Source organism: Dryobates pubescens, chromosome 4 (genome assembly GCF_014839835.1).
Source record: "Dryobates pubescens isolate bDryPub1 chromosome 4, bDryPub1.pri, whole genome shotgun sequence".
Taxonomy (NCBI): Eukaryota; Metazoa; Chordata; class Aves; order Piciformes; family Picidae; genus Dryobates; species Dryobates pubescens.
In genome coordinates, this window is record NC_071615.1 from 616,719 (window position 1) to 629,446 (window position 12,728).

Consider the following 12,728-nt stretch of genomic DNA (forward strand, 5'->3'; position numbering starts at 1 on the left):
GCTTCTCTTGCAGTGGGCTGTGTCTCCAGTCCCTGAGTTGTCCTTCTGCTTCCATAGATGCCAGTGGGAGCAGACAGGAGTTAAGTGTCCCTTGGTGTGGGTAGAGCTGGCAGAGCTCCCTGCTCTCAGCAGCCCTGCCCAGGGAGGTGCTGCAGGAGCTGTCTCTGGAGGTGTTCAAAGCCCATGTGGCCACTGGGGCATGGTGCAGGGGGCATGGTGCTGGTGGGCTGGTGGCTGGGGCAGGACCTGAGAGGCACTTCCCAGCCCTGGTGCTTCCTGCACTGTCAGAGTGGTCCTTGCTGTGCTGCACTGCACAGAGCAGCTGGCCAGGAAGTGGCTCCTTAGGGCTGGAGCAGCTCTGCTGCCCTTCCATGCTGGGGACAGACAGACAGACAGACAAAGCCTGCTCCTCTCCCAGGCTTCTGCTGCTCCACAGGGAGTGTGCCAGCAGCAGGGGTCTGTGGGGTGGTGCCAGTCCAAGGAGGGAGCTGGTGAGTGGGGGCTGCAGGTGGCACTGTCAGAGGAGCTGTGGCAGCAGGGAGCTGCCCAGGGCTGTGGTCAGCATGGCCAGCAGGCAGGAGGAGAGCATGGAGCCTGAGCCTGGCAGGAGAGAGGAAGGGTTGGATCAGCCTGGCAGAGCAGGTGGCAGCTGTGGGGATCCAGGTACCACAGAGGGGCACAGTGCCAGGCCAAAGCTCTTGTGGTGTGCCCCAGGCACTGCCCTGCACCCGGGGTGGCAGCTGGCTGGGAAGAGTTGGCAGCACTGAGTGTCCTACTGCAACAGCAGGGAATGGCTTTGCTTGGAAGAGACCTTGGAGAGCATCAAGTGCAATCCTTCCCCAGCACTGCCAGGGCACTGCCAGGGCACTGCCAGGGCACCCCCAACCCATAGCCCTCAGCACCGCAGCTCCAGGGCTTTGGACCCTCTCCAGGGATGGGGACTGCACCCCTGCCCCAGGAGCCTGTCCCAGGGCTTGAGAACCCTTCCAGAGAAGAAATTATTCCTCATGTCCAACCAAACCTCCTCTGAGGCAACCTGAAGCTATTTCTCCTCTTCTGTCACTTGCTTTCTAGTGACCCCAACCCCCCCTGGCTGCAGCCTCCTCTCAGGGAGCTGCAGGGAGCAGGGAGGTCTCCCCTCAGCCTCCTCTGCTCCACACCCCCAGCTCCCTCAGCTGCTCCTCCCCAGCCCCTTCCCCAGCCTGGTTGCCCTTCCCTGGACCCCCTCCAGCCCCCAGGGTGGGCTCAGGACTCAAGGTGTGGCCTCCCCAGTGCCCAGCTGCTCTTTGGGGCTGAGTTCTGCCTCAGCTCCAGTCCCTGAGCTCCTCCCAGCTCTGACCATTGGCCTCTTACCAGGCAGAGGCTTCAGGTTGACGTAGCCAGGGGGTGTTGGTCTGGGTGGCTCTGGCAGGTCTGGGGGGGGCTCTGTGGGGGTGGTAGAGGAGGGCCCCAGGGGCGTTGGAGGGGCTCCAGTCTGGCACTCCTCCGTCGTCGTCGCGGCCGGGGAGGAGGCAGAGCTGCTGTGGGGGGAGCTGGGGGCTGGGGTGGGCTTGTGGGGGGGGGGATTTGGTTCTGGGGCTGAGGTGGCAGCAGCTGCAGCGGTGGAGTTAGGGGCAAGGGTGCCAGGAAGGCTGTGGGTGCTCGGGGGGGTGGTGTTCTGGGTGGCAGGAGCCGGGGGGGTGCCCCCCGGTGCCGGGGGACTCGTGGACACCGGTGGGGTGCTGGGGGGGTGGGTGGTAAGGGCTGGGTCAGGAGGAGAGCTGCTGGAGGGCTCCTGAGTGAGAGCAGGGGGGGGCACAGCGCTGGGGGAAGCGGTGCTTGGGCTGGCAGTGGTGTGGAGCAGGGTGCCAGGGGGAGAGCTGACCTCGTGTGAGGTGGTGGAGTGGTCAGGTGGGGAGCTGGAGCAGGGAGGGGTGGTGGAGGTGGAGGTGGTGGCTGGAGGTGGAGTGGAGGTGGAGATTGGAGCAGGGGTGGAGCTGGAGATGGTGGCTGGAGCAGGGGGAGAGGTGGAGGCTGGAGCAGGGGGAGAGGTGGAGATGAAGACTGGAGCAGGGGTAGAGGTGGAGGCTGGAGCAGGGGGAGAGGTGGAGGCTGGAGCAGGGGGAGAGGTGGAGGCTGGAGCAGGGGGAGAGGTGGAGGCTGGAGCAGGGGGAGAGGTGGAGGCTGGAGCAGGGGGAGAGGTGGAGGCTGGAGCAGGGGGAGAGGTGGAGATGAAGACTGGAACAGGGGGTAGAGGTGGAGGCTGGAGCAAGGGGGGAGGTGGTGGTTGGAGCAGGGGGGGAGGTGGAGGTTGGAGCAGGGGTAGAGGTGGAGGCTGGAGCAGGGGGGGAGGTGGAGGCTGGAGCAGGGGGGGAGGTGGAGGCTGGAGCAGGGGGAGAGGTGGAGGCTGGAGCAGGGGGGGAGGTGGTGGTTGGAGCAGGGGGGGAGGTGGAGGCTGGAGCAGGGGGGGAGGTGGAGGCTGGAGCAGGGGGGGAAGTGGAGGCTGGAGCAGGGGGGGAGGTGGTGGTTGGAGCAGGGGGGGAGGTGGAGGCTGGAGCAGGGGGGGAGGTGGAGGCTGGAGCAGGGGGGGAGGTGGCAGTGGGACTCAGGGAAGCACTGGGGATGGTGGTGTAGGGGTGGGGGGCAGTGCTGTCAGGGGTTGTGGGGACCTGGGTGGGGGCAGTGCTTGGTGCAGGTGGAGGGTGGCTGCTGAGGGCAGTGGGCTCGGGGGTGATGCTGGCCGTGGGGTTGGGGTGAGGAGTGGTGGTGGTGCCCGCGGGGGTGGGCTGCAGGATCCCTCCCTGCAGGCCGATCCCCAGGACCTCGTCCAGCTCCCTCTGGAGCTGCTTCTTCACCCAGTTCATCACCAAGGGTTCGTTTTCAGCCTCCTTCAGGGCTTGGAGGTTGCTCCCAAGCAACCTCTTCACATCCATGACGCTGAGTCTCTGCCAGAGCAGGGCAGGGAGGTCTCAGCTGAGCCTCCTGGGCAGCAGTGCAGTGCAGCTGCAGGGAGCCACAGCTCCCAGGGGCAGCAGTGCAGTGCTGCTGCAGCTGCAGGGAGCCACAGCTCCCAGGGGCAGCAGTGCAGTGCAGCTGCAGGGAGCCACAGCTCCCAGGGGCAGCAGTGCAGTGCAGCTGCAGGGAGCCACAGCTCCCAGGGGCAGCAGTGCAGTGCTGCTGCTGCTGCAAGGAGCCACAGCTCCCAGGGGCAGCAGTGCAGTGCTGCTGCTGCTGCAAGGAGCCACAGCTCCCAGGGGCAGCAGTGCAGTGCAGCTGCAGGGAGCCACAGCTCCCGGGGGCAGCAGTGCAGTGCAGCTGCAGGGAGCCACAGCTCCCAGGGGCAGCAGTGCAGTGCTGCTGCAGCTGCAGGGAGCCACAGCTCCCAGGGGCAGCAGTGCAGTGCAGCTGCAGGGAGCCACAGCTCCCGGGGGCAGCAGTGCAGTGCAGCTGCAGGGAGCCACAGCTCCCGGGGGCAGCAGTGCAGTGCAGCTGCAGGGAGCCACAGCTCCCGGGGGCAGCAGTGCAGTGCAGCTGCAGGGAGCCACAGCTCCCAGGGGCAGCAGTGCAGTGCAGCTGCAGGGAGCCACAGCTCCCAGGGGCAGCAGTGCAGTGCTGCTGCAGCTGCAGGGAGCCACAGCTCCCAGGGGCAGCAGTGCAGTGCAGCTGCAGGGAGCCACAGCTCCCGGGGGCAGCAGTGCAGTGCTGCTGCAGGGAGCCACAGCTCCCAGGGGCAGCAGTGCAGTGCTGCTGCGGCTGCAGGGAGCCACAGCTCCCAGGGGCAGCAGTGCAGTGCTGCTGCTGCTGCAGGGAGCCACAGCTCCCGGGGGCAGCAGTGCAGTGCTGCTGCTGCTGCAGGGAGCCACAGCTCCCAGGGGCAGCAGTGCAGTGCTGCTGCAGCTGCAGGGAGCCACAGCTCCCAGGGGCAGCAGTGCAGTGCTGCTGCAGGGAGCCACAGCTCCCGGGGGCAGCAGTGCAGTGCTGCTGCAGGGAGCCACAGCTCCCAGGGGCAGCAGTGCAGTGCTGCTGCGGCTGCAGGGAGCCACAGCTCCCAGGGGCAGCAGTGCAGTGCAGCTGCAGGGAGCCACAGCTCCCAGGGGCAGCAGTGCAGTGCAGCTGCAGGGAGCCACAGCTCCTAGGGGCAGCAGTGCAGTGCAGCTGCAGGGAGCCACAGCTCCCGGGGGCAGCAGTGCAGTGCAGCTGCAGGGAGCCACAGCTCCCAGGGGCAGCAGTGCAGTGCTGCTGCTGCTGCAGGGAGCCACAGCTCCCAGGGGCAGCAGTGCAGTGCTGCTGCAGGGAGCCACAGCTCCCGGGGGCAGCAGTGCAGTGCTGCTGCTGCTGCAGGGAGCCACAGCTCCCAGGGGCAGCAGTGCAGTGCTGCTGCAGCTGCAGGGAGCCACAGCTCCCAGGGGCAGCAGTGCAGTGCTGCTGCGGCTGCAGGGAGCCACAGCTCCTGGGGGCAGCAGTGCAGTGCTGCTGCAGCTGCGGGGAGCCACAGCTCCCAGGGGCAGCAGCAAGGGCAGCACTGGGTGCTCTGGGGAGCCCCAGCCCTCCCTGCCCAGCTGCAGCAGGGTGCAGGGGAGGTACCTCCAGCGCAGCAGGGTTGAGGGCAAGGAAGGTGTCCATGTCCATGTCTATGGCAGTGCCAGCTTCAGCCAATGCTTTCAGATCCTCTGCTGGAGCTCCACCTTCGAGAAAGCACAGGGGGCAGCTGGGCAGGGCTCAGGGGGCAGCTGGGCACCTGGGCAGCTGGGCAGGGCTCAGGGGGCAGCTGGGCACCTGGGCAGCTGGGCACCTGGGCAGCTGGGCAGGGCTCAGGGGGCTGCTGGGCACCTGGGCAGCTGGGCACCTGGGCAGCTGGGCAGGGCTCAGGGGGCAGGGCTCAGGGGGCAGGGCTCTCAGGTGTGTCTCCAGTGTGGCCAAACCCCCTGGCACAGGGAGAGGTCTCCTACCTCTGTGTGCTGTCCAGTGCCCTCCAAAGGGGCTGAAGCCCCAAGCACCTACCCAGGTATGGCCGGATCAGGCAGTAGTAGGCTCTGGTGCTGTTTGTGTGGCCAGCAAAGGCCTCCTGAGCCTTGCTGTAGAGCTGCTCCTTCAGGGCTTGAGAGCAAGAGCTGATGTTCAGCTGTCCAGCAGTCCTAGGGAGGGAGAGGGTCGCAGCTCAGAGCCACCACTCCAAACCACAGCTGAAGCCCTTCCCTTGGTGTGGTCTGTCGCTGCTCAGCGCCGGTGGCTCAGGCAGGAGCTGGGAGCAGGATGTGGCCACCCCCCCCCCAGCTCCCTGCGAGTGAGCAGAGCCAAAGGGGAGGGGGAGAGCTGCCGTCCCCTCGGGTCCCTGCCCAGGGGCACTGCCGGGACCCCCGCGGGGTGCCTCACCTGAGTGCTTCTGGAGGTATCGGCAGGAGCAGCTCCGCCGGCAGCTGGCAGAGGCTTTCCCCAGCCACGGCCCGGAGCAAGGCGCCGCTCCAGCTGCCCCCCAGCGCCAGGTACCTGCGGAGCAGCTGCTGGAGCTGGGAGGAACAGGTCAGAGGGTTGCATGCAGGCAGGGCAGGAAGGGGCTCCTGGTACACGTGTGTGGGTACCATCCCACCCCTGGGCAACGCCTGTGCCCCGAGCTTGGGCACCACTTGGGGCTCGCCAGCACCTGTGCCCCGGGGGCTTACCTGAGGAGCTTCCCAGGGGCTATCTGAGGGGTTGAGCAGGGCCAGGAGGGTGCCATTGGACGTCAGCTGCCACTGGCTGATCTCCTCTGGGGAGTACAGGCGAGAGAGCTCCCCCAGCACCTTCAGCTGCCCATCCGGGATGCCCTCTGGGTACATCTGCAGGGCCAGGCCAGGGGGGCAGAGAAGGGGCTCAGAGATGGGCACAGAGGCAGCGACTGGCACAAGGGCCCCACCTGGGCACCTTTGTGTCCATTCCCACCGTGGGTCTGGCCCAGCCCAGAGCTAAGGTGGGGCTGGAGGGGAGCTCCTGCCCTGTGCCACCCATCACCTGCTGCAGCCTTCTTTTCACAACCATGAGGAATTCCAGGGGCAGAGGCTGCTGCAGCAGCTGTGCCAGGTCTGCTGCCAGCACCTGGTTGGTCAGGCAGAGCTCAAACTCCTCAGAGTCCCAGTAGTTGGTGAGTAAGAAGGGGTCAGAGACAGTGTTCGACGTGATGAGCACTGACGGGCAGCCTGTGGGCAGGGAGGGCAAGGCAGCAGATCACAGAATGGAGAGGGGCTGGAAGGGACCTCTGGGCATCACCCAGCCCAAGCCCTGCTCCAGCAGGGCACCCACAGCAGCTTGCCCAGGGGCACAGTGCCCAGGGGGGGTTGGAAGCTCTCCAGACTCCACAGCCTCTCTGGGCAGCCTGCTCCAGGCTCCAGCAGCCTCACACCACAGAGATTTATTCTCATCTTTAAATGGAACCTCCTGGGTTCCACTCTGTGCCCTTTGTCCTGGCCCTGGGCACCCCTGAGCAGAGCCTGGCCCCAGCCCCTTGCCCCCCAGCCTTTATCTCTTGCTGAGCATTGCTCAGCTGCCCTCTGGGGCTGCTCTGCTGCAGGCTCAGCCCCAGGGCTCTCACAGCCTTTCTGCCCAGCCCTGAGCCCTCCCTGGGGGCACCCAGCTGCCATCCAGGGAGCCCAAGTGCACTTCCCCCCCGCCCCAGGTCTGGGGGGGTCCGGAGCAGCTGTGCTGAGGGGGGGCTCTCACTGCCTGCGTTCCTCTTGCGCCTGGGTCGGGATGGAGCCGCTGCTGCCTCCAAGGCTCTGAGCAGCAGCAGGGACCTCTGCCGCTGGGACCGTCCCTGGCTGCGGTACGTGGCCATGATGCTCCTGCCCAGAGCCTCCCGTGCCTCCTGCCAGGAAGGGAGGAGGGGGCTGGGTGAGCAGCCCCAGGGCTTGCCTGGCTGATGGACAGCTCCCCCCAGGGACCCCAGGGGAGGACTCACCTTGGCCACCAAGCTCAGCGTGCTCTGGTCCAAAGCCGGCAGGAGCGGCCCCAGGCGCTGCAGAGCCTGGAGGTCCCAGCTGGAGGGATCCCTGCGGCCAGGGGGAGAGTCACAGAGTGGGGGGGGGTCAGAAGGCTGCTCTGGAGAACACCCAGTCCAGCCCAGCCCCCCTGCTCTAGCAGGAATGCCCAGAGCAGGCTGCACAGGACCCTGCCCAGGAGGGATCTGGAAGTCTCCAGACCAGGAGACTCCACAGCCTCTCTGGGCAGCCTGCTCCAGGCCTCCAGCAGAGGTTTCTCCTTCTGTTCAGGTGAGTCCTGGGTCCTAGAATGGAGTCATTGCCCCTTGTGCTGTCCCTGGGCACCACTGAGCAGAGTCTGGCCCCAGCCCCTTGCCCCCCAGCCTTTATCTCTTGCTGAGCATTGCTCAGCTGCCCTCTGGGGCTGCTCTGCTGCAGGCTCTCAGCTCCAGGGCTCTCAGCCTTTGCTCCTCCCAGAGCTGCTCCAGGCCCCTCAGCATCTTCCTAGCCTCTGCTGGGCTCTCTGCAGCACTTCCCTGACCCTCTGGAGCTGGGGAGCCCAAACTGAGCACAACCCTCAAGAAGGACCAGCTGAGTCCCCCCAGGGGTACAGCATCCCTCCTCCTGCAAGGGCAGACACAGGCTCCTCACCCATACTCTGTGTCCCCAGCAAGCAGCACAGTGTTGAGGGCAGCCCTCTGGGGCTCTGTCAGCGCTGAGCAGAGCTTCAGGTTCTCCAGGACGCCGGGGTCCGAGGCTGCGATGGTCTCGGGCTCCATGTCGCACACCAGCGCCCCGAGGCTGCTGAGCTGCTGGCGGTTCAGGTGCCTGCTCCTCACCCCCTGGCAGAGACAACGCCCCCCCTCGAGCATCAGCCGGGAGGGGCCCGGGCCCCGCAGCCCCCCCCAGCCCGGGCCCCGCAGCCCCCCCCAGCCCGGGCCCCGCAGCCACCCCCAGCCCGGGCCCCGCTCACCAGGCACGTCAGAGCCCTCCGCAGCAGCCCCGACCGCCGGGCTGAGCCCCTGGGCAGCAGGTCCAGGCGCCCGCGGGATGCCCTGGTGTAGAACTCCTTGCAGGTCTCACCACGGACCTCAGCTGAGCTGTGGGGAGAGAGCCAGCGTGGCAGGGAGGAGCAGGGGCCGGGCAGGAGAGCTCAAATGCTGCTTCGTGTGGGCACAGGGAAAGTAGTTTTGAGCTGTTCCAGGAAGCTGCTGAGGTGCAAGGGGCTAGAGGTGGTCTCTTACCCTGGGCACAGCACTGGCACTGCCCAGCACCGTGCACACCATGCCAGGGCCAGTGTGGAGCCAGGCTCAGGGAGGAGTGAGGCGAGGAGGGGACCAGGGAAATGCCCTGCCCGGGGCTGAAGGTGCCCACGGAGGGAGGGGACTTGCACAGAGGCAGAGACTCCCAGGCTGGTGGGGGGGAAGGAAGCCTCCAAGCCCATCTATTCCACCCCCCTGCAGCCAGCAGGGACAGCCCCAACCAGAGCAGGCTGCTCACAGCCCAAAGAGCCTGACCTAGGGTGGCTCCAGGGGGGGACATCTCCCCCCTCCCCAGGAAATCTGGGCCAGGCTCTCACCACCCTCAGGGGCAAACCTCTCTCCCTTCTCTCCAGCCTGCATCTCCCTCTCTTAGCTCAAAGCCTCCCCCCTTGTCCTGTCCCAGCAGGCCCCAGGTGCCCCAGGCTGGTGAGCCCTGGCTGGCACCGCTTGGCACCAAAGCCATGGCCTGCCCTGGGTACTCACTCAAAGAAGAGCAGCAGGTCAGGTGGCAACCCCTGGAACTCCTTCGTCAGGTTCCTGGCAGCGAGCAGCCTGGCCAGGCAGGACAGCTGGGCAGGGAGAGGCTTGTCTTGGCCGTGCCAAGGTGGTGAGACCCCCTTCACCCCAGCACCCCCCACCTCCCTCTGCCCTGTTGGGCTCCATGGGGTTTGCAGTCCCCCCAGGGCTGCCCCTGCCCACCTGGGCGCTGCTCAGCTCCACGGAGTTGTTCTGCAGCCCCCGGGCAAAGGCCAGGATGGCAGCAGCGGGCAGGTCGCTGGCTGGGAGGCATGGCACAGCTGGCAGCCTGCAGGTGGGAGGCACAGTTCCATTTCACCTCCCTCTTCAGCTCCCCAGCACCCCACGAGTGATGAGCCCCCTCCTTCCCCCTGAGCACGGCTGTGGGGGGTAAGTGCCAGCAGTTTCTTGTCCCTCTTGAACTGGGGAGCCCAGACCTGGACCCAGGACTGCAGCTGAGGCCTCCTTAGGGCAGGGCAGAGAAGGAGCAGAACCTCCCTGGACCTGCTGCCCACAGGCAATGTCTCAGCTGCAGGGGCACACTGCTGCCACCCTGGCTGGGGTGGTGGTAGAGGTGCCCACGGCTGTGGGGGAGGGAGACCCCAGCAGAGCCTGGATGCGAGCTCAGGGGAGGCTCCCCGTGTGTCAGCCCCGGCAGGAGGAGGAGGTCCCTGCGGTGTTTGTGCTACAACCAAAGCTGAAGCCCCAGCCAGCCCCAGAACCGGCTGCACAAGGCTGCAAGTCCTCTGCAGCCTAACCCCCCCGTCACAGCTGGGGCAGGGAGGGGAGAAACGGACCTGCTCCCACACCGGCACCGCTGCCGGCCCCCACCCAGACCCCCCGGGCTCGGGATCCCAGCCGGGGCTGGTGCTTACTGGGCGCTCGGCTCAGCGGTGGGCGGAACGGCTCCGACCGTCAGGGCAGCCTGGGGAGGAGGAGGATGGGTGAGGGATGTTCAGCCCCTCTGAGAGCGATGGGAAAGGGCTTTCAAAGCAAGGCTCAAGCAGGGCATGGGGTCTGACCTGGCCAGTGCCCCCAGCCTGCAGCCCACAAGCAGCTGGGAGCTGTGCTGGGTTACAGGGGGGGACCAAAAGCCCCCAGAGCGGAGACCCTTCCGCGGCAGGTCTGCCCCTGCTGCCCCGGGGCTGGGCAGCGCTGGGCGCCCATCAGCTCTGGGATTCAGACTTTGGTCTGGGAGCAGGGTGGGGAAGCCGCTGCGTGATGGATGGGAGGGGACAGGACAGGGCCAGGGCTGCACAGAGGGCCGGGGGGGAGGAAGTGGATTCGGTTCCCTGCAGACGAGGACTGGGGGGACCGCGGCAGCTCTGCTGCCCCTGGCACCAGCCGCGAGGTTTTGGCGGAGCCTGGACCGACCCGCAGCGGGGGGACACTCACCACTGCTGCCTTCACCAGCCCCAGGGAGAGACCTGCAACAGAGTGAGTCATAACCCACCCGTGGCCGTGCTCGGGGGGGCTCTGCAGCACCCCCGCGGCCAGGGCCTGGGAAGGGCTTTTTCACTGTCAGTTTGATAACGTTCAGTGGATGCTGGAGAGCACCAGGCAGGGAGCAGCCCACACAACACCTGCAGCTCCCACCTGCGGGCCAGGGGCTGCCTCAGTGGGGGCTTAGGAGGTAGAATGGGAGGGGTCCACTGCTGGCAATCTGCCTGAGCAGATTTCTCACTGGGAAACCCTCCCTCTGCCCGTGGGCAGTGATGGGAGCCAGAGGAAAGGCAGAGGGCACAGGCTGGGGGTGGGGCCAGGGGTGGAAGGGGGTCCTGGGGCAGGGTCACCTTGAAGGGGACAAGAAGTCACTCACAGAAACAGAGAGTGATGGCTGCTGGGGCCAGGGCTGCCTGCACCATGCTGCTTGTGCCAGGGCTCCGTCCTTGGTGCAGGCTGGGCAGCCAGGAGCTCTGTCCCACGCTCTGGGATGGTGTTGGATGCCTGCTGGGGGGGGAAGGAGCAGCCAAGCCCCTCCTCTGATGCTGGGGCTGGAGCTGTGGGGTACAGCAGCTCTGTGTCCCCCACCTGTGCCCTGATCAAACCCCAGGAGGGAGAAACTTAGGTCCTGTAGAGCAGAGAATTGCACTCCCCACCCATCCTGCAAGAGGCTCCATGAGAAATTGTCCTCTGGGGCACCCAGCCTGAGCCCTGCAGGGAGAGGATCTCCCTTCAGCTCCACACAGGAGCACTGGGCTCACAAAGACCAGTGGAACCCCCTGGAGGGGCACCAGGTGTAGCTCTCCCCTTGTCCCCAGTGCCACATCCCTCAGCAACTCCTGAGGTCACAAATCCCTGCTCCAGAAACGTCTTCCATGGCTGCCCAGCGCTGCCCTTCCACCTGGAGCCATTTCTCCGCTGCCTCTCCAGAGCAGGTAGCTCAGGTAGCTCCTTGCCCTTCCAGCCAGAGCCATCTCTCCTCCCATTCTCAAGGCAGGTACCCAAGCAGCTAGAACTGGAGACCTTCACCCTCCAAGCCTCATCCCTCGCCCCAGACCCCCCCAGTGACCTCACCAAGCTGTGCTGCTCTCCGTCCAGGGGGCTTTGGCTGGGGGCTGCAGCTTTGGTGCTGCTCTGCTGGGGCAGGTGCTGAGTGGTGGCTGGGGATGGGCTTGGGCTTGGCACTTATCTGCTGTGGGGTGGGGATGGTGCTCTGCAAAGGGGGTGTGACGTGGCAGTGTCTCAACAGGGCTGTGTCAAGCTGCTCTCTCCTGGCTTTGCTTTGCTGTGATTTGTGGGCTGAGGCTTTTTGGGGGTGTTGGGGATGGTTTGTTCCCTTTGAAAGAGTCACTTTGAACTTTGGGGTAAATAAGTTACATTTCTGAGCTCCTGCTGCAGACAAAGGTCCTCCCACAGTTAGTGGGAAGCCTTCAAGCTGGCCAGGGGTGCAGTCTGTAGGGCATTTAGGGTGTGGAAGGGGGGCTCTTGGTGGTGGGCTCAGCACGCTGCTGGGAGCTGCTGCCCTTGTTCCCATCCTTTTGGCTTTGGCCATGGAGAGGCCAATTCCCTTCTGCCACCTCTGGCCCTGCTCTGAAGCACCTTCCAGCATGTGCCGTGGAGGAGGAGGCCAAAAAGCAGGGACTCAAAACCTTTCTGAGGCTGTGATGCAAACCTGGAGGAGCCTGACGCTGTGGCAGCAAACCCTGGAGCCGTGGAATGGTAGGGGCTGGATGGGACCCTTGGAGATCAGTGGCACCTGAGGGTTGATCCTGGGCAGAGGGGAGGGTGGCAGCTGCTTGCTTGGCTGCACCCCTTCCTCAGCTAGGTTTTGGGGGGCACCACCCTGTGCCAAGGGTCTCTGGACCCGCTGGTGCAGCGCTGATCAGGGTTTGGCATCCCTCAGTGCTCCCAGCCTGTGTCCCCATCCTGCCCCCGCGGCCAGCAGCCAGTCCTGCAGCACAGGGCTGGGCCAGCCCCGGGGGGAGCTCCTCTTTGGGAAGGATTTGCTGCAGAAAGAGCTCTGCTTGGAGCAGGGAAATTAGAGAAACTTGTTTGCTATGAGGTGCAGGTGGGACACAGCCCCTGCCCCAGGCTTGCTGGCCAGAGGTGGCTGGAGCAGGGCCCCTTCCTCGAGCCCCAGGTCCACCATGGGGCTTGAAACTGACCCTGAAACCTCAGGAGGAGCAGCCACAGGAGCAGCCACCCCAAATCCAAATGGCCTGAGAAGCATTTGCTCAAGCCCCTTTCCCTGGGGGTCCTGGTGGGCTGCTGCTGGGCTCCAACCACATTCCCCCCATGCTGGGTGGGCTGGAAACCATCTCCCCTCCTAATCAGCTACTTCTCTGCCACTGCCAGGTTTGTAAAGACTGCAAACAACCTCCCTGGGTCTTCCCTCGCTGCTCCAGCTGCTCCAGCCCAAGGAATGCCATTCATGGGCAAGAGTTAGGCAGAAACTGGGCTGGAAAAGGCCTCTGAGATCAGCCAGTCCAACCTTCAACCCAACCCCCCCATGGCCATCAAACCATGCCCCAGAGTGCCATGGCCACAGGGCTCTGGAACAGCTCCAGGCATGGGGACT

The 12,728-nt window shown here is 65.7% G+C and overlaps 1 protein-coding gene across 1 annotated transcript; it reads right to left on the reverse strand.

The window, feature by feature from the left end:
- Window positions 1–517: 517 nt before the first annotated feature.
- On the reverse strand, window positions 518–10,572 carry LOC128899968 (mesothelin-like protein). The gene is made up of 17 exons (XM_054180223.1): window positions 10,527–10,572; window positions 9,966–10,134; window positions 8,891–8,996; window positions 8,675–8,760; window positions 7,903–8,029; window positions 7,581–7,771; window positions 6,911–7,001; window positions 6,673–6,817; window positions 5,968–6,152; window positions 5,640–5,795; window positions 5,353–5,486; window positions 4,981–5,114; window positions 4,564–4,664; window positions 2,649–2,924; window positions 1,624–1,864; window positions 1,354–1,425; window positions 518–600 (listed from the first exon to the last, which is right to left on the reverse strand). Exons 1-17 carry the CDS (start codon window positions 10,570–10,572, stop codon window positions 518–520), a joined length of 2,343 nt encoding a protein of 780 aa, XP_054036198.1.
- Window positions 10,573–12,728: the final 2,156 nt, after the last annotated feature.